At 47.0% G+C, this 23,919-nt stretch overlaps 1 protein-coding gene across 1 annotated transcript in view; it reads right to left on the bottom strand.

Annotated features, from left to right (window-relative positions):
- LOC126523600 (ovochymase-1-like) overlaps positions 1-23,919 on the bottom strand; it is a 93,352-nt gene that overhangs the window by 34,638 nt on the left and 34,795 nt on the right. The window contains exons 5-8 of the mRNA XM_072288999.1: positions 20,319-20,544; positions 18,673-18,803; positions 5,282-5,406; positions 2,834-2,884 (exon numbers count right to left, since the gene is read on the bottom strand). Coding sequence (XP_072145100.1) covers positions 2,834-2,884; positions 5,282-5,406; positions 18,673-18,803; positions 20,319-20,544 — 533 coding nt within the window. The remainder of the gene's footprint in view (positions 1-2,833; positions 2,885-5,281; positions 5,407-18,672; positions 18,804-20,318; positions 20,545-23,919) is intronic.

Genomic DNA, 23,919 nt, shown 5'->3' with positions numbered 1-23,919 from the left:
CATTTCAAATGTTAAAGACAGGTTCAATACATAAGGATCATAAAGAACAAGTACAGCCACGCGAACACGTGCACTAAAAAATTAACTACTCCTCTGAATCAAGCAACTTTTAATTATGAAGCAAGGAATTCCAGCTGTAGGGAAGAAGGAGTGTCTGCAACAGTCTACGCCTGCAACAACAGGTTTCACACTCTTGCTGTGCTTAAGGTGGGACCGCTTTGCTCTTCTGGTTTTATACCGAACTTAGGCACCTAGAGTGAATGAAAAATCTTTGGTCTTACTACTTTGCGTCTATCCTTAAACGAGTCTAATTTGGCTGAGGAGAGCCTCTCAGATGTTCATCTCTGCGCCTAAAGTCGTTATAGAGAAACCTGGCAACTAGGCGCTAAATTTCCTACAGCTTACTTTCATGGCCTGCTGTGGGGGGGATGCCAAGTGATGCTGGCGCACTGCCGAGAGGGTCTGATTATTGATTTGTATGCCTTTAAACTTACTGGCAAGTGGAGATGCCTGTTTGTGTTTTAAGAACCATAATTTGCGTGTAGCATTAGAACAAACATTTGCTATATGTTTTGACCATTTTAAGCGGGTACGTTATTATTACTCCCAGATACTTTTGTTGCTGAACATGTATAACCAGCTTTGTAGTCATATCGTATGTAAACTGGAGCCGAATCATTTTGTTAGTGATAAAGATAAACAGTTTTGTCGTAGTTTACGACTATGTTCGAGAATTCACACCAGTTTGCTAGCAGCAGAAGACTTCTGTTTCATGTAATTTGATCTCTTACGCCAGCACACTGCTTAATATTATTCAAGAAAACAGTCCGTTTTTGCACATTCTGTGAACAATGGAAAAATACGTGTCAGTGGTGTGATGAATGCGAGCACTTATTACAGCAATGTCCATGGTCGTGCGCCAGCAGCAACGCCGTTTCTAGCGAAATTTTGCAGTCAATTCTTTGGTAATTCGCTATCCTGTCAAGGATAATTCATGAAACAGAAACACCAGAATTCTAATTCAGACATTCCGTAGTGAAACGTGCCGGCAAATAAGTGAATTACCGCAGCGGCAAAGCTGATGATGCGTGGTGCCCGAGTGGCTATGACAACAAGCATTCTGAAAAAAAATCTCAGTGCACTTCCCCTCTCTGAAGAAGGATGACCAGTGAAGCTGTGTATGTGGGTCATTTAATGGCGAACTGCACCTCCTACCCGGGTCGGCCTGGCATTGCACTATCTTCGGGATCGGCCCACGTATGGGGAGAGCTTAATGCCTGCTTCACCACCACCACGGGTCGGCCCGGCATTGCACTACCTTCGCGATCAGCCCACGTATGGGAGTTCTTTGCTTACCAGAACGACACGAAAATTTCATTGGCGATAGAGATATACAGTTTCACTGTAATATGTCGATGACCTGAACAGGCTTGACCATGTGGGTCAAATTTCCCGCTTCCTTTCTTGCGAGAGCTTCTGAGCGTTCGTTAAAGGAGCTGAAATGCAAAGCGTCCTCATCTAATCAGCTTTTTGTGTCAGAGAGTGGGCGCAGGAGAGTTGCTGTAATTCCTTATGTGCACTTGAGTTCATATTGGTTAGTGAGAGTTGCCGGGCATTATGGCGTTGGCATCGTTTTTTTTTTCGGTGGCAAGACAGTTGGTAGTCTGTGCGTTGTGATTGAGAGGGGTGCACGGATTGGCGCGGGAGCGAGCGACAGCGCTTGCTCTATTAAGAATGTTAACAAGTAGACTGATTGTTTTTCTGGAATGATGCATGGCATTGCTTGCGTGCGTGGCAACTTCTAGCTCACACAAACTCGCCGCTGTGTAAATATCAGGCTACGGAAACATGGCAGTGCCGAAAGGAAGTGGTGTCGTCGCATCATGCCAGCAATTTTCGTGATTGTGGCTGTTCTCCTTGTTGATAGGATATCTCAATAATGAAACACCACGATCAGCGTGCCCGTGAAATTGCTGAGGCATATAGCATTGTCAACAACAAGAACATGTATATCACTGAGCCACCCGCCGTGGTTGCTCAGTGGCTATGGTGTTGGGCTGCTGAGCACGAGGTCGCGGGATCGAATCCCGGCCACGGCGGTCACATTTCGATGGGGGCGAAATGCGAAAACACCCGTGTACTTAGATTTAGGTGCACGTTAAAGAACCCCAGGTGGTCGAAATTTCCGGAGTCATCCACTACGGCGTGCCTCATAATCAGAAAGTGGTTTTGGCACGTAAAACCCCATTATTTAATTAATATAATTGAGCCGTCAGTTTCTCTATGAAGCCAGGATATCACGTACACTGATTGCTTGTGAAATGTCGTGATTTTTTGCTTAATCCACATCACTTTCATAATCACTGTCTATATAATCTTTTTCTTCCACTAAAAACTTTAAATCCTTAGACCAGCACTTGTATTGTTTCTCGTGTTCGGTTTTTGTGTGCGCTGCTCAAGAATGCAATACCACACGTGCAAGAAAAAATGACCTGAAATTAAGGTTCCTGTCCTTATTGCAATGTGCAAATGGCCTAGTGCACTTTTCGCTTTCATTTCCCCACCCAGGCAACAAGAGTATTTAACCTTTTTGAACACGTGTTGTCTAGACGTGCTGGCAGATGCCAAAGAGCTGCATTATTTACTTAACACTGCACTCGCTCCTTATCTTTGTCTTTCTTCTTTTGTTGTCACATAAAGGATTCCATGTGCATAGTAGTTTTCAATTTAAAAGAAGAAAATATTTTTTTGAGAACAAGTACTCGCAGAAAATAGGTGCCAACAATGGCTTCTTGAAACTGACTTCAATTCCCGAACAAGCGCACTCACTTACGGCATGGTACTGGCTTGTACCTATCAGTGGCTGGTGTAGGCACAACGGACCCTGGAATTACAAATTCATAGCAAGGAATTACTTTTTCACAATCATTATGACTATTGTGGACAAGTTGTTTCGAAACAATCATGTTGCGTTCGCGAGTCGTTTCTCGGCACAGGGACTGCGACGAATGACGCTTGGCTTACACGGCAGTGTATTGGTACACTCTCTCTGCAGAAAGTTTGGCCTAATCAGGTCGTCTTTGACCATTCTTCGTACAGCGCATGTGATGATGTTGTTCCAATTAACGTTACCTTCAGAAACACAAATGATGTCGCTGGTAATTGCTACTCCTTGACGCATAACGAGTTTTATTTTTTGAAGCCAACATATATTGATCACTGCGCCGAGCGGAAAAATTTTGCGGAAAAAAATAGGCCAGGCAGACAGCGCACACACTCACTAGGAAATGAGTATTTATCCAAACCTTGCTATGAGCGACTGAATCAAGCATGCGCAGCGGAAGTACGCACAGCAGCCTCGGATGGGCAATTCTTTTTCGGCAATTTTCACGCTCCCCGAAATGATGAATAAGGAACACTAACAAATCCAACAGCATACAGTCCTAAACAAACCTGACCTTTGAATGAGACGATGTTTTAATGTCTAAACAAGACAAACATTGGGTTACGAATCAAAAGCGGCGCATTGCCTCTTGACCGATCTCCGATCCCCAGACAATGCGGTGGCGAGTGCAAGTAAGCTTGCACCCACAGGGAAGGGCAACATGTGATTAGAAACTAAGGCGAAAGATTGCAACCCTAAAACAGAACATATTTATTGTAAATACCACACATCGAAATGCGACAACAACAACAACAACTGCATTTTCACGAACTACTACAACAGCAGTATCAACAACAACAACAAAGAGAAACAAGTTACGGGGGAAACGTTGCAAAGGCCATTGGAAGAGAGCCTCAATGCGTGGCAGAAGAACACTTATCGCACATACCACATTGTAGTGGATGACGCCAATGCACTAGCTAAGGGCCAAAAGAAATCAACAGTGAAATAGGAACAGCGTGAAAAAGAAACAGCTTCAAAGAACGTCGAAGAAACATTGGTGAAATGAGGCCACTACTACTTCTAAGAGAAATGAAACTACGTCGGTAAATTTCCACAAAATAAATGTAAAATATACCTGACAACAAATAAACCGCGAAGATTGAACGCTAAGTAAAGACTCGGATAAACAGTGAAACATGATATTTCCGGTCCCAAGAAAACAAACACAGATGGAAAAGGAAACGTGCGGACATCAGAAGCTGCACATGCAGTCTGTACAGGCGGAATCTATCTTAAGCGCTGCTAAAGGAGCGATCACTTCAGCTCCTCTGTGGCCTATTCTGTAGCTGCACTAACGACTATAAGCACAAAATAAGCCACGCACCTCATAACTCCATAACAGCACTGTCCAAGAAAGCTAGTTGGGTGGTTTCTAAGAGAAAGAATTTGCTACAAATGAAACTTTTCTCTCTCTGTTTTCTATACACAACCGCTTCGCCAATCGGCGTTTGCTTTGCTATAATCACACTAGCGGATATTTACTCATTTTCATCGTTGGCGCCCAACATCGCACGTTAAAACAAGGTCTTGTTCATCAATTCCCTTCCCGCCGCGACAGCTTAGTGACTGTGGCGTTGCCCTGTTGTGTTTGAGGTCGCGCGTTCGATCCCCGCTGCGGCGGCCACATTTCGATGAGTGCCAAAGGCAAAATAACTCTCGTGCGCTTGGACTTAGCAGCAGGTTACAGAAATCCAAGTGTCCAAATTATACCGACATCCCAAACTAAAGCGCCCTTCAACATGACATCGTCGTTTCAGCATGTAAAATCAGAATTGACAATTGTATTCAACACAAGGTCGCGTGTTTCAATGCCTGGCATGGCGGCAGCACACTGGTGGAAGTGGAATGCAAAGACGCAGAGTTAACGATCATTGTGTGCACGTACAAAAAAGAAACAAAACGTGAGATGCCATGCTCGTATTATTTGAGCACCGTTACTCGTCCGCCTACGCTTTTTTTTTCCTTTTGGTTTTACACCAATGTGGACTGGAACGCCAGAGACAGGCTCACCTGTGTGGTCGGTGGGCCGTTGTTGACCTTTGACCATGTGGCTCATAATTCTTGTCTCAATAAACTTCTTTTTTTTCCGCGTGATAATATTCACCTTAAGCCAATTTGGTGCCCTTGTATATATAAGTCGTTTGTCGCATATTAATTTTTCTTTCATATTAATTCAACATAATCGCCACTTTAGTAGAAATTCTATAGGAACTGTCATGGATGCTTGGATAGTAAAAAACCAATGCTATCTAAGGAGTTGCAGCAAGGTATCTGCAAGCAACAGCTCTGTAAATCCTCCCTTTTAAACAATTTCAAGCTTGAGTCAGTACTTACAAGAAGGAATAATGTCATAGCGCAGTTTAAAACCACGTCCTTCCTCGCAGCAGTCACTCACAAACTTCAGCTCAACCTTGTTAGTAGTAGACATGATCGTCTTGGGTCGCGTCTGTCCGCAGTACCTGCACGTATAAACATTATATATATAGGTAGTTATTCTCCTCATGTTCGAAGTATTTTATGTGACAACTAATTCAGAAATAGATAAACAGGCTTCGATAGACTGTTGCAAATTATGTTTGGTTAATATAAACTTCATTTTATCGAAGTTAAACCATTACTACTGGAATATTTGTGTATAAGGCCGTGACACCTGGTATTATGAGAATTTTGTTTTGCGGTAGTGTGCCTTTTGTATTAATGTCTTCCATAATTGTCAGTAGGTGTAGGATACTTTGTACTAATTATAGAGGTGCTTAGGGTAAATATCGAAGGCAGCGGTTGCAAAATGTTGCGAGGCTCTCCATCAGTGTGTTGACTTTTTATAATATCAGACGCCTTGGGATATTTGCGATATATAGTTCAGTGGCTAGGATTTTATGAATTTTGGTAAAGAGATAAAAGCACCCTGTAGTTTTGTTGCTTGGTTTACGAAATTTCAATTCTGACAGTGTTATGAATCTATCAGAAAAAAAGTGGTTTCAGCCTGTTGGTAATTCGCAGTGCGTATAGTAATGTCGGGTTGTTTTCTAGCTAACGGTAGTGTTCAGGGTTGTTTTGCTGTATGCAAGCCTGTGCTTGTCCTTATTTAGTGACAAAATGACAGTACTTCCATCTTTACCTGCTTCCTAAGTTGCAATGTCGTCCCAGGAAATAAGATTTGATATGATGAGACTCTCTGAGACAGGTATTTTTTTCAGTTGCTTACCTTCGATTGGCTTATAATTTCATTAGTGACAGATTTACTTTATATATATATATATATATATATATATATATATATATATATATATATATATATATATATATATATTGACACGTGTACTTATCTTTATCGGGCAACCACGTTTCGCCGCCTAACAAATGTAATCGCACAGCATGGGACGCGCCTGCATGTATCCGAAGTTTCTGGAAAGTTATCGATGCTTCTATCCGCTGTCTGTTGTCGCCGAGACTTATGTTATCTGATTTCATCACCTGACGCGAATGGTGTAGAACTTTGTGGAAGGCACGCGGGTCCGAACGATTAGTCTGGAACATTCGACGACTGCTCTATAAAAGCCGACCCGCTTGACCCGCAGATCAGATTTTCGACGATCGCCGACTGTGTTCGCCGCTTTCGTTGTGCTATAAGTGTAGCCTGTTTTGTGGGCACAGGTTCGCCCAATAAAAGCTAGTTTTGTATTCCACCATACTGCTTCTTTCTTCACCGTCACTACCACGTGACATCTGGTGGAGGTGCTTTTGGTCCATGTACCGGACGCCCCCGACAAGCCGTGATCCAAGCCCGGACCGTAAAGAGAGCACCAACGTAGTCACGGACCATCGAGTAAGCCGTCGTCTACAACAGCTGCCCCCGGAACACGGACTTCTACCTGAGAAGACCAAGAAGATCGTGGCCAAGACAACCCCAATGGCTGCCCCAGCGACCCCCGTTGTCCTGCAACAACCTCGGGACCCACCGACCTTCCATGGAGCAGCAACTGAAGACCCGGAATCCTGGCTGGAGACGTACGAGCGAATCGCGACTTTCAACAACTGGGACTCCGACGACAAGTTCCGGCATGTATACTTCGCCCTAGAAGACGCCGCGAGAACGTGGTTCGAGAACAGGGAGTCGACATTGACAACATGGGACCTGTTCCGTACCGGCTTTCTGCGCACCTTTACAAGCGTCGTGCGCAAGGAAAGGGCCGAAGCTATGCTGGACGCCCGAGTGCAGCTACCAAATGAGAACGTTGCCATCTTTACGGAAGAAATGAGCCGTCTGTTCCGCCACGCCGACCCGGATATGGCCGAGGAAAAGAAAGTACGCCTACTCATGCGTGGTGTGAAGGAAGAACTTTTCGGCGCAATGGTACGAAGCCCACCGACGACCGTAGCAGAGTTCCTTCGCGAGGCCACCGGCATTGAGAAGACACTCGAAATGCGGAACCGGCAATTCAACCGCCGCACAAGCTCTACCCACTACGCAGGAATTCAATCACTGGCCACGGACGATCTGCGCGAGACCATCAGGGCCATTGTGCGCGAAGAACTGCGCAAGGTCTTGCCTTCGTCGCAGCCTCAAGTGGCCTCTATCGCCGACATCGTGAAAGAAGAGGTGCACCGATCCCTTGGAGTTCCTGAGGTGCAACCAGAACCACCGCAGCCGGAAGCAATGACCTACGCCGCCGTCGTCGCCCGCCGTCAAGGCCCCCCTGCGCGACCGCGCCAAGGTCCTGCAACACCGCAATTCCGTCGTCCGCCGCCGCCGCCGCCAGCGCGCCCACCCGTTGCCCAGCGCACCTATGCGAGGAAGACGGACATTTGGCGAGCCCCCGACCACCGCCCGCTCTGCTATCACTGCGGAGAAGCCGGCCATGTGTACCGCCGATGCCCATACCGCGACATGGGACTGAGAGGGTTCGCCGTCAACGCGCCGCGTCCATAGCTTGGGGAGCGCCCACGTGACATTGCCGATTACCTAGCCGGCACTCAGTGGAACTCTCGACGACCGTCCCGTTCGCCGTCACCAGGCCGCTACCTGTCGCCGCAGCGCCGTCCATACACTGGCCCAGCCCGGGGCCGCTCTGCGAGCCCATACCCGGAAAACTAAAAGCAGCAACCGATGGAGGTGCGGTTGCTGTTCGTCGAACTGACGAAGATCCTCCGCCGCCGACGAAGACGACGAAGAGACCACCTCGACGACATAATAACGAGCCGCCGCCGTCCCGACGCAGTCAGGAAGCCAAGACTACACCGACGAAAGACGACTTGACGACGCGACGTTCCAGCTTGAGTTCAACACGACGCAGCCGCGATCCGACGCCAAGACCTAACTGCAACGCCAGACAAAGAACCACCGACCTCGACGTGCTTCTCGACGGCCACGCAGTTACCGCCTTAGTGGACACAGGCGCTGATTACTCCATCATGAGTGGACCCATCGCCGCCCAGTTGAAGAAAGTTAAGACCGCATGGGAAGGCCCTCAGATTCGCACCGCTGGAGGACACCTCATCACGCCGACTGGGATCTGCACGGCAAGAATAACCATTCATGACCGGACTTACCCTGCCACCTTCGTTATCCTCCAACAGTGTTCACGAGACGTCATTCTCGGTATGGACTTCCTGGACCAACACGGCGCAATCATCAACCTGAAGTCGAAGTCAGTAACGCTGTCGGAAGATAAAGCAATGCCGCCGGAGAGCCCTCGTAGCCATCACGCCTTGAGTGTGCTCGAAGATCAAGTGAGCATCCCGCCTCGCTGCAGCATTGTTATTTCGGTCAGCACCGAAACACCCGCTGACGTAGAAGGCGTCATCGAAGGCGACCAACGTCTACTGCTAGACCGTGAAATTTGCGTCGCAAGAGGGATCGCTCGACTGCATGGAGGGAAAACTGAAGTGTTGCTGACAAACTTCAGCCAGGAGTTCAAGCACATCAACAAGGGCACGACGATCGCGTACATCGAGGAAATTCTGGAAACAAGTAATGCGTTTGTCCTCTCGGATTCCGCCGCATCTACCCCGACGACCATGGTTCCCGAACCAGACTACGACATTAATCCAAATCTCCCTATGATTAAGCAACAGCAGCTCAGAAGTCTGCTCCGACGATACAAAGGCTGCTTTTCGACGTCATCGAGGATTCGACAAACACCAGTCGCCAAGCATCGCATAATCACCGAGGAATGCGCTCGACCACTCCGTCAGAGCCCTTACCGAGTTTCGGCGCGGGAACGTGAAGCTATAAGAGAACAAGTCGACGAAATGTTGCGCGACGACATCATCCAGCCGTCGAAAAGCCCGTGGGTATCCCCTGTTGTTCTGGTAAAGAAAAAGGACGGAACCCTACGTTTCTGCGTCGATTATCGTCGTCTGAACAAGATCACGAAGAAGGACGTATACCCCCTCCCACGGATAGACGACGCATTGGATCGGCTCTGCAACGCTAAATACTTCTCGTCCATGGACCTCAAGTCTGGCTATTGGCAAATAGAAGTCGACGAAAGAGATCGCGAAAAGACCGCCTTCATCACCCCAGACGGCCTCTACGAGTTCAAGGTTATGCCATTCGGACTGTGCTCGGCGCCTGCAACGTTCCAGCGCGTAATGGACACGGTTTTAGCAGGATTGAAGTGGCAGACCTGTCTCGTATACTTGGATGACGTCGTCGTCTTCGCCGGAAATTTCGACGTTCACCTTAGGCGGCTGGCAACAGTACTAGAGACCATCAGGTCATCAGGACTTACTCTGAAGCCGGAAAAGTGCCGCTTCGCTTACGAGGAGCTTCTATTTTTAGGCCACGTCATCAGCAAATCTGGAGTCCGCCCCGACCCGCAGAAGACAGCTGCCATAGCAAAGTTCCCACAACCCATCGACAAGAAGGCAGTGCGTAGATTTCTTGGCATATGTGCCTACTACAGGCGATTTGTCAAGAACTTTTCACGCATCGCTGAGCCGCTGACGCAGCTAACTAAATGTGACGTCGAGTTCAAGTGGGAAACGCCGCAGGCCGACGCATTTCAAGAACTCAAACGACGCATGCAGTCGCCGCCCGTACTTGCGCACTTCGACGAGCACGCCGATACCGAAATCCACACTGACGCCAGCAGCCTAGGCCTCGGCGCCGTCCTGGTCCAGAGAAAAGATGGACATGAACACGTGATAGCTTACGCTAGCCGGTCGTTGTCAAAAGCGGAAGGCAATTATTCTACAACCGAAAAGGAATGCCTCGCCATCGTTTGGGCTACAGCGAAATTTCGCCCTTACCTATATGGCAGGCCATTCAAAGTCGTCAGCGACCATCACGCCTTGTGTTGGCTAGCGAATTTAAAGGATCCCTCAGGACGGCTGGCACGGTGGAGCCTGAGACTACAAGAATACGACATCACTGTAACATACAAGTCCGGACGAAAACACTCAGACGCCGATTGCCTATCACGCGCCCCCATTGACCCGCCGCCGCAAGATGACGAGGATGACGACGCCTTCCTTGGAATAATAAGCGCGGAAGACTTCGCCGAACAACAACGAGCGGACCCGGAAATTAAAGGCCTCGTCGATTATTTGGAAGGGCACATCGACGTTGTTCCCAGGGCATTTAAGCGCGGATTATCTTCCTTCACGCTTCAAGACAGTCTACTCGTGAAGAAGAACTTCTCACCAGTCCGCGCCAATTACCTTCTTGTTGTCCCGTCAGGACTTCGTCCAGAAGTATTGCACGCCCTACATGACGATCCGACCGCTGGACACCTCGGATTTTCCCGGACACTATCGAGGGTACAAGAAAAGTATTATTAGCCGCGCCTGACCGCCGACGTCACCCGTTATGTCAGAACATGCCGAGACTGTCAGCGACGCAAGACACCGCCGACAAGGCCAGCCGGATTACTACAGCCAATCGAGCCTCCTTGCCGACCATTCCAGCAGATCGGGATGGACTTGTTGGGACCCTTTCCGACGTCAATAACCGGAAATAAGTGGATAGTCGTGGCGACGGACTACCTCACCCGCTTCGCTGAAACAAAAGCACTGCCGAAAGGTAGCGCAGCCGAAGTGGCGAAATTCTTTGTCGAAAACATTCTGCTGCGACATGGCGCCCCAGAAGTCCTCATCACCGACCGAGGAACGGCCTTTACAGCGGAGCTCACCCAAGCCATTCTGAAATACAGTCAGACAAGGCACAGGAGGACAACGGCTTACCACCCGCAGACGAATGGTCTTACGGAGCGGCTGAATAAGACCCTCGCCGACATGCTAGCGATGTACGTCGACGTCGAACACAAGACCTGGGATGCCGTCCTGCCGTACGTAACATTCGCTTATAACACGGCGGTACAAGAAACAACACAGATCACGCCGTTCAAGCTGGTCTACGGCAGGAACCCGACGACGACGCTCGACGCCATGCTGCCTCACGTCACGGACGAGGAGAACCTTGACGTCCGTACCTACCTCCAGTGCGTCGAAGAAGCCCGACAGCTCGCCCGCCTGCGAATCAAGAACCAGCAGAGGACCGACAGCCGACACTACAACCTCCGACGACGCTTCGTGGAGTACCAGCCCGGTGACCGTGTTTGGGTTTGGACCCCTATACGCCGACGAGGACTGAGCGAGAAGCTTTTGCGTCGCTATTTCGGACCGTACAAGATCATCCGACGTATTGGCGCACTGGACTATGAGGTCGTGCCAGACGGTATTTCGCTATCACAGCGGCGCCGCTCGCGACCTGAAATAGTCCACGTTGTGCGACTCAAGCCCTACTACCAGCGTTAACGAACTTTGTGGCTTCGCGTAACTGACCTTTGGACTTTATTTCTTTTTTGTTACTTATGTTTAAGAAGTGTCCTTTTGTGTTTCGCTCTCTTATATTTGTAGCATCGGGACGATGCTTTTTTTTAAGAGGGGGGTATTGACACGTGTACTTATCTTTATCGGGCAACCACGTTTCGCCGCCTAACAAATGTAATCGCACAGCATGGGACGCGCCTGCATGTATCCGAAGTTTCTGGAAAGTTATCGATGCTTCTATCCGCTGTCTGTTGTCGCCGAGACTTATGTTATCTGATTTCATCACCTGACGCGAATGGTGTAGAACTTTGTGGAAGGCACGCGGGTCCGAACGATTAGTCTGGAACATTCGACGACTGCTCTATAAAAGCCGACCCGCTTGACCCGCAGATCAGATTTTCGACGATCGCCGACTGTGTTCGCCGCTTTCGTTGTGCTATAAGTGTAGCCTGTTTTGTGGGCACAGGTTCGCCCAATAAAAGCTAGTTTTGTATTCCACCATACTGCTTCTTTCTTCACCGTCACTACCACGTGACAATATATATATATATATATATATATAAAGGGGAAATCCAAACCACCGCTCCACCCTGTGGGTTTGCGCAGCACTATTACGTTACACTCTTGCCTTTTCTTCTGAGTTGTTGACAAATTCGACTTCGCCTACCATCTGCTAGCCGCCTGGTTAGCTTAGATGGTAGAGTGGCTCCACAGAAAAGGTGGTGGTTTCGTGTTCGAGTCCCGGGCCAGGACGAATTTTTCCTGAACTGCGAAGCTTTTCTTTCGAGGAACCCGTATGGTTTCCTTTGTAGCACTGAACTACGTTTGGGTGGTTGTCTAATTTTCTCTTTATTAATTACTCCTCTCCACCTTGCGGGTTTCCGCGGAACTATTACTCCTCATCTATATATATATATAAATTATGCGGAAGGGACGTTATGCAAAACATGTATCGTATGGTCTGTGTTTTGTATTTATGCATCTTGTACCCCACTCCTACTCACAGGCTTTCCAAGATAGCAGCATTGCTGAAATAAATAAATAAAATATCTCGAACACAACGATTTGTTCTGGTTCTGAAGTCCAAGTCAATTGTGCTCTAAGTGGTGTCGTCTCACTGTATGGTGCATTGTTGTCTGCCAAAAATTTCTGATACGCATTCGTCAGGAAGAGAGAGAGAGAGAAAATACATTTATTCGAACCATCGAGGTGGTTGAGTTTGAGGTCGCGTGTGCGAAGCTCGAATTTATGTGTTGTTCGTGGGACAAAAGTTTACGCCCTTGCTAAGCAGGCCTGTTTCATCCCTGCTTAATGCTTATGAAATGTCTACAGCATTAGATTGGTTTAATTCTTTGGAGAAATCAGCACCATCTGGTGCTCCTACTGTCGAGTTTGCTCTTCTTGGCTGGTTGCCTGAGATGTTTTTATGTAGAGTTCGTTTCTCCCTGTATGTTTCAATCAATTTTTTAGAATCTTTTTGTTGTAGTGTTGTATGTCAATGTGTCTCAGCGGGTCTGCCCAGCCTACCCAATTGTCTCACAGTGGCAGTGCCCAAAGGCCCAAAAGTTAGATGAGCCAAGCTCAAGAAAATTGAGCAGAAGCCACTGATGGTCATTGTCAATGTAGTCAAATAGCTGAAAACTTCAAGCAAAATTTTGGCCATTTTTAAAGGAATGATCACCTCGAAGGCGCCTACATGTTGCCTTATATCATTTAGGTGCTGATTGTCCTGTTGCCAAAGGGAGGCGAGAACAGGGGCGCTATAACGTAAACCTATTCCTAGATATCTTTATTCCAATCTCCTGACGTGAAAATTACGTAACTACCGTCGTAGGCATCGGGTGGTGACCCGTACCGAAGTCATAACAGATCAATCAGACGCTCTCCTCATTTATAGGACGTCACTTTTGTTAATTTAGAAACGAAAACAAGTGCCTTCATTGAGCGGTTTTTCTTATCCAACTGGCTGACAAGAGGCGAAGAGCATGCTCAAGTGGCGATGGTTTCGGTGGGGCGAGCCAGTGCAGTCAAAATAGATAACTGGATGAAGAGGGTGGTGCTGGCGTCTGCGATTGGTCGACTTCACTGTATTTGGCTTGCGGGTGCCTGGTCCAAAATTGCGGCGTCTTGCAACGGTAGGCTAAGAATGCTGCTAAAACGAATTCTCATCAAAGAAGAGTTGGCAGAGCGATGTCGTGTACTTGCCGAACTGGCTTGGTAGCGTTACACTGCCCCGCAAGAAGCTTTATTATACACAATAAGTCCATGCTCTCCGGCAGGTGCGAGCAGCCAGTGCCAGAAGCATCAGTGGGCAGCCATCTCCTATTCATTTCGGAACTAGGCAACTTCTGGCTATTCAGAAAAAAAAAATCAGTTTTGTCGGGCGTATTACTACATCTTCAACGCGTACACGTCACTATCACGCGGCGCGTATTCGCGGTTTTGTGAAGTCGCGTGACAGACAGGTGAAGTGATCGCAGCCCCAAATCGTTTGACAGATAGCAGAGGGCTAACGGCTGAAAGGCATCGAATCAGAAATAATTACTTTTCTTTTGTCCAGTCTAGTCATGCATAATAAGTGTATTCGCGTCAAACCAGATGCCGAGTTACCGTAATTTTAGTAACGTCGGGTTACAGAAAGGCGAAGTTGGGGCGACCCGCAAATTATTTTGACCAGTCTCGAAGGGCTGATTGCACAATTGGAATAGAAAAGTATGACATAGCTTTACGCTATAGCGCCCCAGAACCGTTAACCAGTACACCTGAGGCGACGCCACGGCCACATCCTCCAGCCCCCACTGGGAAAGAGGGTGGCGGCAGAAGAGAAGGAGCAGTGTCCTTCCCGAGAGCTGCACCACATCATCTAAACCCTCAAAGCTGCCCCAAAGCTCTCGCATGGCAGCACGTGTGTATCGAAGAGCAAGTTGGAAATCGGCGACGAACCCGGCACGTAACTCGGCTGAACTAGAGTGGCAGTGCTGCCAACCTCTGAAGCCAGTTTTTCCCTAAGTCGAGAGAAAAATGTGCATATGTTTGGCAAAATGTGGTTGGACTCAAGCTGAAATGATGTCGCAGTGCAAGTTGTTATGTTGACAGCACGGACTCTAGCTATAAGCCATATTTGCAGAAGAAGACGTCACCACGTGCATGCTTTGCTGTTGGCCAAAGTTGTGTGGGACCTGGCCCAAGTACAAACATTACATGGAACCTTATTTGAATTGCAAGAAAGATAGGCGCCGGACCTCACTTACAGAAAGTAAGCGCCAGAACAGTGCACCACTTCATGACAGCAATGTACAAAAAATAGAATAATTTTTATACGGACAATGAAGTGTTGCAGCAACACCACAGTTATGTACTTAAATGTAATTTCAGCGAATTAGAAAATTTTCACTTGCTTTCCAACGAAAACTTGCCCAAACGGTTGACTACTCGCACTCCGTACAAAGTTGTTTTGCCTATAGGCAGTTCCGGACAAACTTTCATATACGCATGCATAGTGAGCTGTTTAGCACCACGACCGCATAGTCCTGCTCAGTCCTAGGTATCTTTTCGCTTATGCTCACATGTACCGGTGCTAAATAAGAATAGTGATGAGGGTTAGTTGATCAGTGTTGAGCGCTCGTGTTGTCCTCTTGCAACTCTTCTTCTTTGTCCTTTTTTGTCCTTTTTTTTCCGCACTTCAGAGCTTCTCGCTGCAGAAATTTTACACCATGTGCCCGTGATAATTTGTTTGTAGTTGCAGCATACGTTTCTGTTACCGCTTTGCGACAAATATTTCATGCAGTACGAACGGCAAGCTCGTAGTAGCCATACTTGTTTAGAGGGCCGACGGCATGCGCACCGTGTCTATTATTGGGCGCGCGATGTGTTCACTGCGCTGACGTAGGGAAAAGTCATACTTTGCATTCTAATGCAAAGGAAATTTGCAGAGACGCAAATCAAGACATGCCATCACGTCAGGAGTGTGGTCGTTTCAATGCGTTAGCGCGAAATTGCCCAAGGTTTCAACTAACTGTCCTATTTCCCTACACAATACCTTATATCTCAAAATCTAGAAAAATTTCCCTGCAATTAGCAGCAGTGATCGACGGTCCCATAACGGGCGAAATAGGCGAGGGGCTTGTGCAGAAATTATCGATGATAATTGTCAATGTATGCGAATAGCCCCATGATGATAGTCGCCTTATGAAAGGAACGATGCGCTTCAAAGATTATATTTATTACAGTGAGTACAATAGTTATTGCGTTATTCCATAGTGCACGGACCCCTTCACCAACACATTCAAAAAGAAACGCCATGAGCTTATGCATATGCTCTAGGTTGATGCTGAACACATTGAGGCCGCCCTTGCATAAACGACTAAAAGATACACGACTGAAAGCTTCTTGGTGCCGCAGGCAAGAGCGCTCGCGAAACCACCTTGAAGGGCCCCTCACCAGGTCACTGTGGAAAGGTTGGTTATGCCCTCTAAGGTGCCCTCTAGAGAGTGGTCTGGCGCGATAATGTTTCATGTTCGTTCATAAATAGCAGAGATAAAAATATTGGAAGTGCCGCGAACCCATGATTTCCGGAGGCGAGCGCGACCACCAAAATAGCAACGCTCTTCACTTGTTCCCTCTAGCCTGCGCAAGCAAAATTCCTTCCTTGCTTTCTGACCTACCATAGCCGAAGGATCGCGTGAAGAATACGTCACAGCAGCGGCCTCCTTTGATTTATTTCTCTCGAGCATTTTTGCCGAGTGGCTCCCTTCCGGTAGCGGTCTCGCGTGCGCGAGCTGTTCCGTTTGTCTCGTTTCGCGTAGTGGATGACTTGGCACGCTCTGCAGGAGAGCACCTGATTATCTGTATAAGTCTGTGTCACAATCACGACCTCTGAGGCAGACTCGAGAACATGAAAGAGCATGATCACAACGCTCTAACACAGTAGAAAATCACACTGTTTTGTGCTCAGCACGCGCGACTGCACTACTTGGGAACAAGCAAAGAAACAGAAGTACATCTCTCTTGCTACGGTACGAAGTAAAAGAAAAGCACGCAGACATTCGCTTGGTCTGTTTGAACATTGCTGTATATATTAATTCGTCTATTGAAGCAACAGGCTAAACATATGACTGACGTTGTATTGAATAAACCTCGAAGTCAAATGCCAGTATGAATGACGTGAGAGCATTGCCATGTACGTAGGCCACAGACGAAGATGCGGTAGACGTCGAATCTCCGGATGGGTGTGCGGCACCCGCGAGCTGGGACAATGGTGTTTCGTTTGAAATTTATTTGCTTTTTGCGACGCGAAGGGATGTAATACATAGCAGACACTATCGTTAGCGCACACTCTATGCACTGCGCTTATCAGCTCATATTAGCCAGACCTGTAAGGAACTCTTTGACCAAACTACATGTACGCTTGCCGGCGCACGATAGCTCGCGCCCGCGAGCCTTGCGTTTGTCGCGTTTCGTGAGGAATAGTGGTTAGAACTTACAATATGCGCGTCAGCGCGTGCCCTCCTTACTCACTATTTTCGTCTTGGAAGACATCGTTTCATAGCTTTATGATGCAGCCCGAGGAACAATATTTGTCTGGAGAAAATATCCATACTAGCGCCGCCCTTCGACGCGTAGGATGTGTCCCCAACTATCTCCGCATGCGTAGGTACGCGCGCAGATACGCGCGCAGGTAGGAGTGCAGGTACGCAGGTACGCGCGCCCGCGTAGGTACGGCCGCGTAGGTACATGTACTTCGGCCTTCAGCCACACGCCGCTATAGTGGCGTGCGAAATTTTGTTTTCACTTATCCATGTAGGATACCGGATGGCTGAAGGATGAGGTCAAGATGTACGGAGAACTGTCTATAGTGCACAGATTACGTATGGTATTTATTCAAAATTCTCGAATCCGCCGTGGTTACTCAGTGGCTATGGTGATGGGCTGATGAGCACGAGATCGTGGGATCGAATCTCTTTGACGAGGGACCACCTCCGGCGAAAAAATAATGTCACACCATTTACGTTTAAAACAAAAGTAACGCCATTTTTCTGATCAAATTCACCAACATTCTTTTCGTGGCCTGCCACTGGAGCGCTATCTTCAAATGACCCGCAATTCTACGCTGTGGGCGTTTCGATGTTTTAGCGCAGAGAGCGATGCAGCAAAATGCCAGCTGTACGGCCATCCGAATTCAGAGATTCACCCATTCACAGAACATCGTTTCTCTGCAGGCCAAAAAAGCTTTGGGTGTTGTGTACTGGTTGCATCGTCGGACGTAAAGCTTCACGGCCAGTGCAATCGCACGAAGGCCACTTAAGTAAATAATTATCTAGCGGTTCTAACGCACGTATCCTAACTGAGCCCGTGGAACAACGATGAAATACACCTCGTATACTCCGCGCCAGGAGAAATCAGATTAGCGGTTACAAACAAAGAAACAGAACTTGTCAGGGGGGCATGTAGCATTCAGTGAGCATTAGGTGCGTGCTTTCAATGGCTGCATTGCATTACATTTGTTAACAGCGTGAGCGCCACCTTTTATAGCGGCTGCTAGAAAGGAGACACTTATTGTGAATGATAAAGTAAAAGAGAGTTCTCTTTTCTTTCCGTGCCGCAAATATATAACATGGATTTGAAATTTTCTTTTTGTTGAATGACATCCAAGTGTGTCTCTCTTTAGAATAAAATGATTTTTTTTCTCAACGTTGGTTCTCTCCTCACATAGTCGCGCTTGAATCGCAGCTCCCAATAACCGATCCTTGCTGATGTCGGCGACTATTGGTACTCGACCGCTTTTCGCCCAAAGCTTGGCGACCCATTTAGAACCTATGCTAACAACCACGAGGGCGAGATGTGATCTATGAAGAAGCCTACCACAGGTCTGTTTACGCGCCTTTGCTGTGTGTTGGTATGCTTTGAATAAACATACCTCTCGGACTGCAATTGGTGGCCAACCAACTTACCGCTGCGAGTCAGTTTCGAACTTGCCCGATCGGCTAATCTCGAGATAATCCATGAAGCAGGTGTCATGGTCGTCGCTTCTCATATCGAAGTAGCCATCGAAGCTCAGCTTGATGCGCATGCCAAAGGTGGCCTGCAAAACATGTATCAAAAGTACACATCTGTTACACGGCGCCTGTTCACCATGTAACACATTTTATTATGGAACTAAAGATATTTCACAAAGCATACTTGTTTATTTCCGAACACTTTAACTCGCTGGTTTGCGGAACTGGACAATCTCCAGAATAAGTTCAGGCTAGAAAGGTAGCTTTGAGGGAACTGCATTTGTCGCGTTGCTTTTTACATCGGCAAAAGAATTCGAAGGGCGTTATACCATACAACCATGTACTTTAATTTAAAATTTATTTTATGTTCCTTTTTTACTTTTTCTTCCTGTTTACGAGCCATGACAGAAGGGTCAAAGCCGTCCTTTGCTTTTTTAGTACTCACTATTTCAGCGTGCCTAATATTGAGTACAAAGAAGAATGCTACGCCAACAGCAGCCAAGTAAACCAGCGCCGTTTCCCAAGTTAAACTTTGATGTAAAATCAAGCCTACGGCCTTTTTACTCGCGAATACATGGTGTGTATTGGTGGTCTGTTCTCATGCCGTAAAGGTAAACAAATCTGTCCAACAGAGGTTCATAGATTGATTATTGGATCGATCGATGAATCAAGTTACTGAGGTTCAACACAGGCAGGAACTAGGGAGAGTCTTCGCAGCTGAGTGGCGTTGGATCGCAGACTCCTGAGAACTCAAGTGCCTTTGAGGAAATGTCCTCATGACTTCAAGGGACACTTTAAGAAGCTAGTTCAGTCTATACGGATAAAGTATTATTTCAGGAGTCTATTTGCATAAGTGGTGCGGCAATGGTTTCGTTATTAGAATAAAATTAATTAGGGTCACTGTTTCATGTTATCAATTTTCCGCGAGAACCTCAGCGCTGATCGTCATTGTGACGTCAACTATTTCAAGGTACTCTTCTTGCGTGTGCGTATTTGTCTCTGTAATGACCAGGTAGATTTTCTGAAACTTCTTAAGTTCAGCCCTTGGCTCTTTTAGAGCACAATTAGGTGCATGTTTACCGACAAAAATTACCACGGCACCAGTGGGCGCCGTAAAATTCATGATTTCATGGCGCCCTGGTGCGGGAACTTGAAGGCCGCGTCGCCATCTGTGTCTTGCTTTTGAGTCTTTTCCAGCTCACCAAGCCTCAATCGATGTAGTTTTCTTGCACTGGAGTATTTTTATTAACACAGCTCAAACTTTTCAACTTAGTGTTCCTTTAGGTACTTACGTAGCCTGATGAGTAGAAATGCACCGGTGTAAAGCCTGAAATCCTTGCTCGTCTTGTTTATGATCTGTATTTATTGAGACAGAACGTACTGTGCAGGAACTGAAATAACAATTTTCTTCATGTTTGGGTGCATTTGCAGCTTTCGCTTTGTTCTTGTTTTAAACTGCTTCGTAATTATAGCACTGAATTAAAAAAAAGTGGTAATTGCCGTTGAGCCACTTTCCAATGGAGCAGCGGAGATATTGTTACGATGCCACGGATATACAGGTTATAGACGGTGAAGTGGACCGTTAATTGTCATGTTCTTACCTGTATCCTCCATACACACAACCTGTGGGCCCCGTAACTGTACGGATAGTCGGGCGTAGTGATGTATCCCGACCGGGAAAGCCGCAACACACCACCACAGGGTGACTGATGCAGGCGAACACGGATCCGGAAGCCACGATCGCGCCCGTTTGCGTCCGTGTACATCCGCATGATGATGACGCTGTCCTCCATCAGAAAGTTGCGGCCGCTCTGGGGACCGCAGTACCTGTATAAAGAGGAGCAAGCTCCATGGCGATTGCACTGAAGCCCAGAAGGGGACACAGAAAGACATAGACACAGAGCGCTGTCTAGGCGTTTCTTAAAATCCACGTCCAGCCTTAATTGTTTGCCTACATAGATACGAAACTTTCTTTCCTTTTGTGTCTCCGTTTCCGACAATGTGCTCTTTTTTCGCCATGAATTACCGACGTTAACCTTTTAACGCCAAGCGCCACGTCAGGTGTCCCAAGAAAGCATTGCGACGCAGGTGCCTTCTCAACTGCTTTATTAGCCCAGCTGTGCTTTTGCTTGATACTTGTGGCATATCGGGACGCATAATGACGTTGTCCAGTCGTGCGTGCTTGAAACAAAACTTCGAATTGTGGAAACTGCCTTTTGATTTTGTGAATGAGCGAACTAGGCATTTCTATAAATAGATCTATGTTTGTGGGCATGATGCTATTGCTTATGTTTGTACACCTATCACACTCTGCTTTCTCTTGGAGCGTTCACGGAGATAGGAAGCAAATGTCGCACGCGTTAGAAATCTTGCATTCATTTCCAGAACAATTCATGAACGCAGGCTTCGCTTGCATTAAAGTTAAAGTCCTTTGATAATTTTAACGTACCGCCTCTCTTTGAACTCTGCCACCACCGCGCTACTTCCTCGCCTCTTCCTCGCCTCTTCCTCGCCCCTTGCGCGTGCCCACCACTGGAACCAGTTTCGCCCCTACTTTCCTGCACGACGATTGGTGTCCTTGCCGTTGCCCTTGGAAACGCGCGGATCTTGAGTTTTGTTAGCGTTTTATTTTTCCGCTGGCGCCATTTTTCTCCTTCGCTCGAGTGGGTCGGCGCAGCGAACGTTGCATGTGCTTTTTCCTGCGGTGTTGTGCTAGCGCTATGCCGTACAGTGGCGCATGTAACTTCAGCAGGAAGCCTGAATATTGTTACGCAGTTTTCTATGATACGACAAGGAAAGCACCACGGCTTGCGCAAAAAGCAGTGGCTACATAAAATTGGCCAAAAGAACTTTCTTCCGACAAAGAACAGTGTTCTTTGAGAGGTAAGGTGTCCTTCTTGTTGCTCATATGAAAGCATATCCTAATGCCTCATTTTTTTTTAGTTCTACCGGCCTACTCATCAACGTTTTTGCGGCGACAATTCGTACATAGCGTAAATATGGGATTGTCCTCAATATGCTTGAATGGTCTGCTGAGATTCATCACCTCGCCCGTCACCGACTGTTATTCGGCCGCAAATGCAGCACTATAGGTTCTGCTTTCTGTTGTGAAAATACATGTGTGAAGACCCCGCCTCACGATCGCACTTTTAGTGATTGTTAGGATCCGTTGCCTGTTTTACTGAAAATCGAAGTAGCGGCTTGTAGAAGAACTCTCTTTCCAGTTTACTTCGATGAGTGCGTCAGTCACTTAAGTACAATGAATGCTGGCCCTGAAAAAATTAATTGCAAGTATATGGGTGGCATTGCGGGTGATGAGCGCTAGGTAGTCGACTTTGCGTTTTTAATGCGTAAGCATTCTTTTGTGAGAACCCCAGCCCGTCACGTAAAAGTGTAATTTATCGTATCTGCATAAAAATACGTAAGTTGCAAACTTAACAGATGTAATCGTTATAATGGAGTAAATGCAAATGATTGGTAGCTTTATAAGCGATAAGGAGCAGTATGAACGCCCCCTCCCTCAAAAAAAAAAAAAAAGAAGAGAATACTCCTAGAGTACAGAGGACTCCTTGAAAATGCATGGGGAAGCTTATAGTAGGGGTGGGCCAACTTCAAATTTGGGGATGGGACAACTTAAACTTGGGAGTTGGCCAGCTTAAAATTTGTGTTTAAGCCAAGTTGAAATCTGGGGGTAGGCCAGATGAAATTTGGGGATGCGCCAACTTGAAATTCGAGAATAGGGCAACTTAAGTTTGGGGTGGGCCAACTTGACATTTGGGGCTGCACCAATTTTAAATCTGGGTGCGGGCCAACTTATATTTTAGGGGGTTGGTGAACACAAATATGGAAATAAGCGGAGTTGAAATCTGATGGTGGGCCAACTTTAAACTTGCGGGTGCGCGAACTTGAAATTTGGACGTCGGCCAGCTGAAATTTGGGAGTGGGCCAACTTGAAATTTCGGGGTGGGCCAACTTAAATTTGGACATCATCTGACCTAAATTTGGGCGTGCGAAACTTGAAATTTGAAGGTGGGCCAACCTAAATTTTGGGGTAGTCCAATTTAAATTTGGAGGGCGTTAACTGAAATTAGGGGGTATGCTTACGCATGCTTAAACAACTCCAGTGGAGTTTCTGGATTATTTTTCACTTCCTGAATTTGCATCGAATCGAGCTACTACGCACACGTAAGTGGGTGCAGAATATTCGGTTTCCTCACGGATACAGGCAGAAAGTGTTTAAATGATCGCGCACGCTTGCTCGCACTGAATTTGCGCAACCGTCCTATTCGGTTTGGAGACCACAGATAAAAAACTTCTTCCGCATTGAGAAGACAAACACGTGAACGGACGATGCATTCGCGACTTATTCATTATAAGAAGGCACGCTACTTATAATACATGCGGCGCACATGCGTGCACCGCCAAGAAAAAAAAATCCCAACACAGCGGGATGTGCCTCAAGCAATACCGGAACAGATGCGTAAAGTAAAGCATTTCATTATGTGGGAGAAAAAAAATTGCTGGGGTATAGAACTCGCCTGAAAGCTCCTTTTACATCATTGTACCCCATTCATACGGCTTTAAGAGGGAACCAACCTACTCGTAAACGTTACTTTCAGCATTCTCGATGCTGTTATCACCATTTCGAAAACTTTTCTACTAAACTGGGGCGCGCAAATGGCCTGAATTTATGCGCCTCCATTGAAAACTGCGGCCCGTCCGCGGGATCCAAGGAGAAATAGCGCGGAGGAAGAGGAGAATCGAGGAAGAAAGCGATGTGGGAAGGAGAGTGTCGCTACTTTCAAATTATGAAGTGGTTTTAGCTTGCATCTGCTTGTGAGGTCACCTCAGCTGAAAAGCAAGAGGAAGATGAGGGCTATAGGAGGGCATGTGGGGAACGGTGCAGTTCCAGGAGAGTGTAATGAATTATGGCTTAGCCATGTCCGCGCAAGAAAAAGGGGTTCAAAACAATTTTGTCATATTATTGGACTTCTCCAGAGCCTCATTTTTTTCAATATGCTGTCGAAAGCATAGCGGTGGTAGCCTTTAATTGATGTATATAGTCTTGCCTAACAAACACTTTCGTTCCTCTCTCTCGATCGATCAATATTGAAGCCTTGCATCAACTACATTGGCTATGAATTGCTTCTTTCTCCAAATACTATTTTCTAAATTGGTGGATATGCCTTGCCGTTGTCAGAT

Source organism: Dermacentor andersoni, chromosome 6, assembly GCF_023375885.2.
Source record: "Dermacentor andersoni chromosome 6, qqDerAnde1_hic_scaffold, whole genome shotgun sequence".
Taxonomy (NCBI): domain Eukaryota; kingdom Metazoa; phylum Arthropoda; class Arachnida; order Ixodida; family Ixodidae; genus Dermacentor; species Dermacentor andersoni.
Note: the sequence above shows the minus strand (reverse complement) of the source record. Positions and strands in the feature narration are given on the sequence as shown.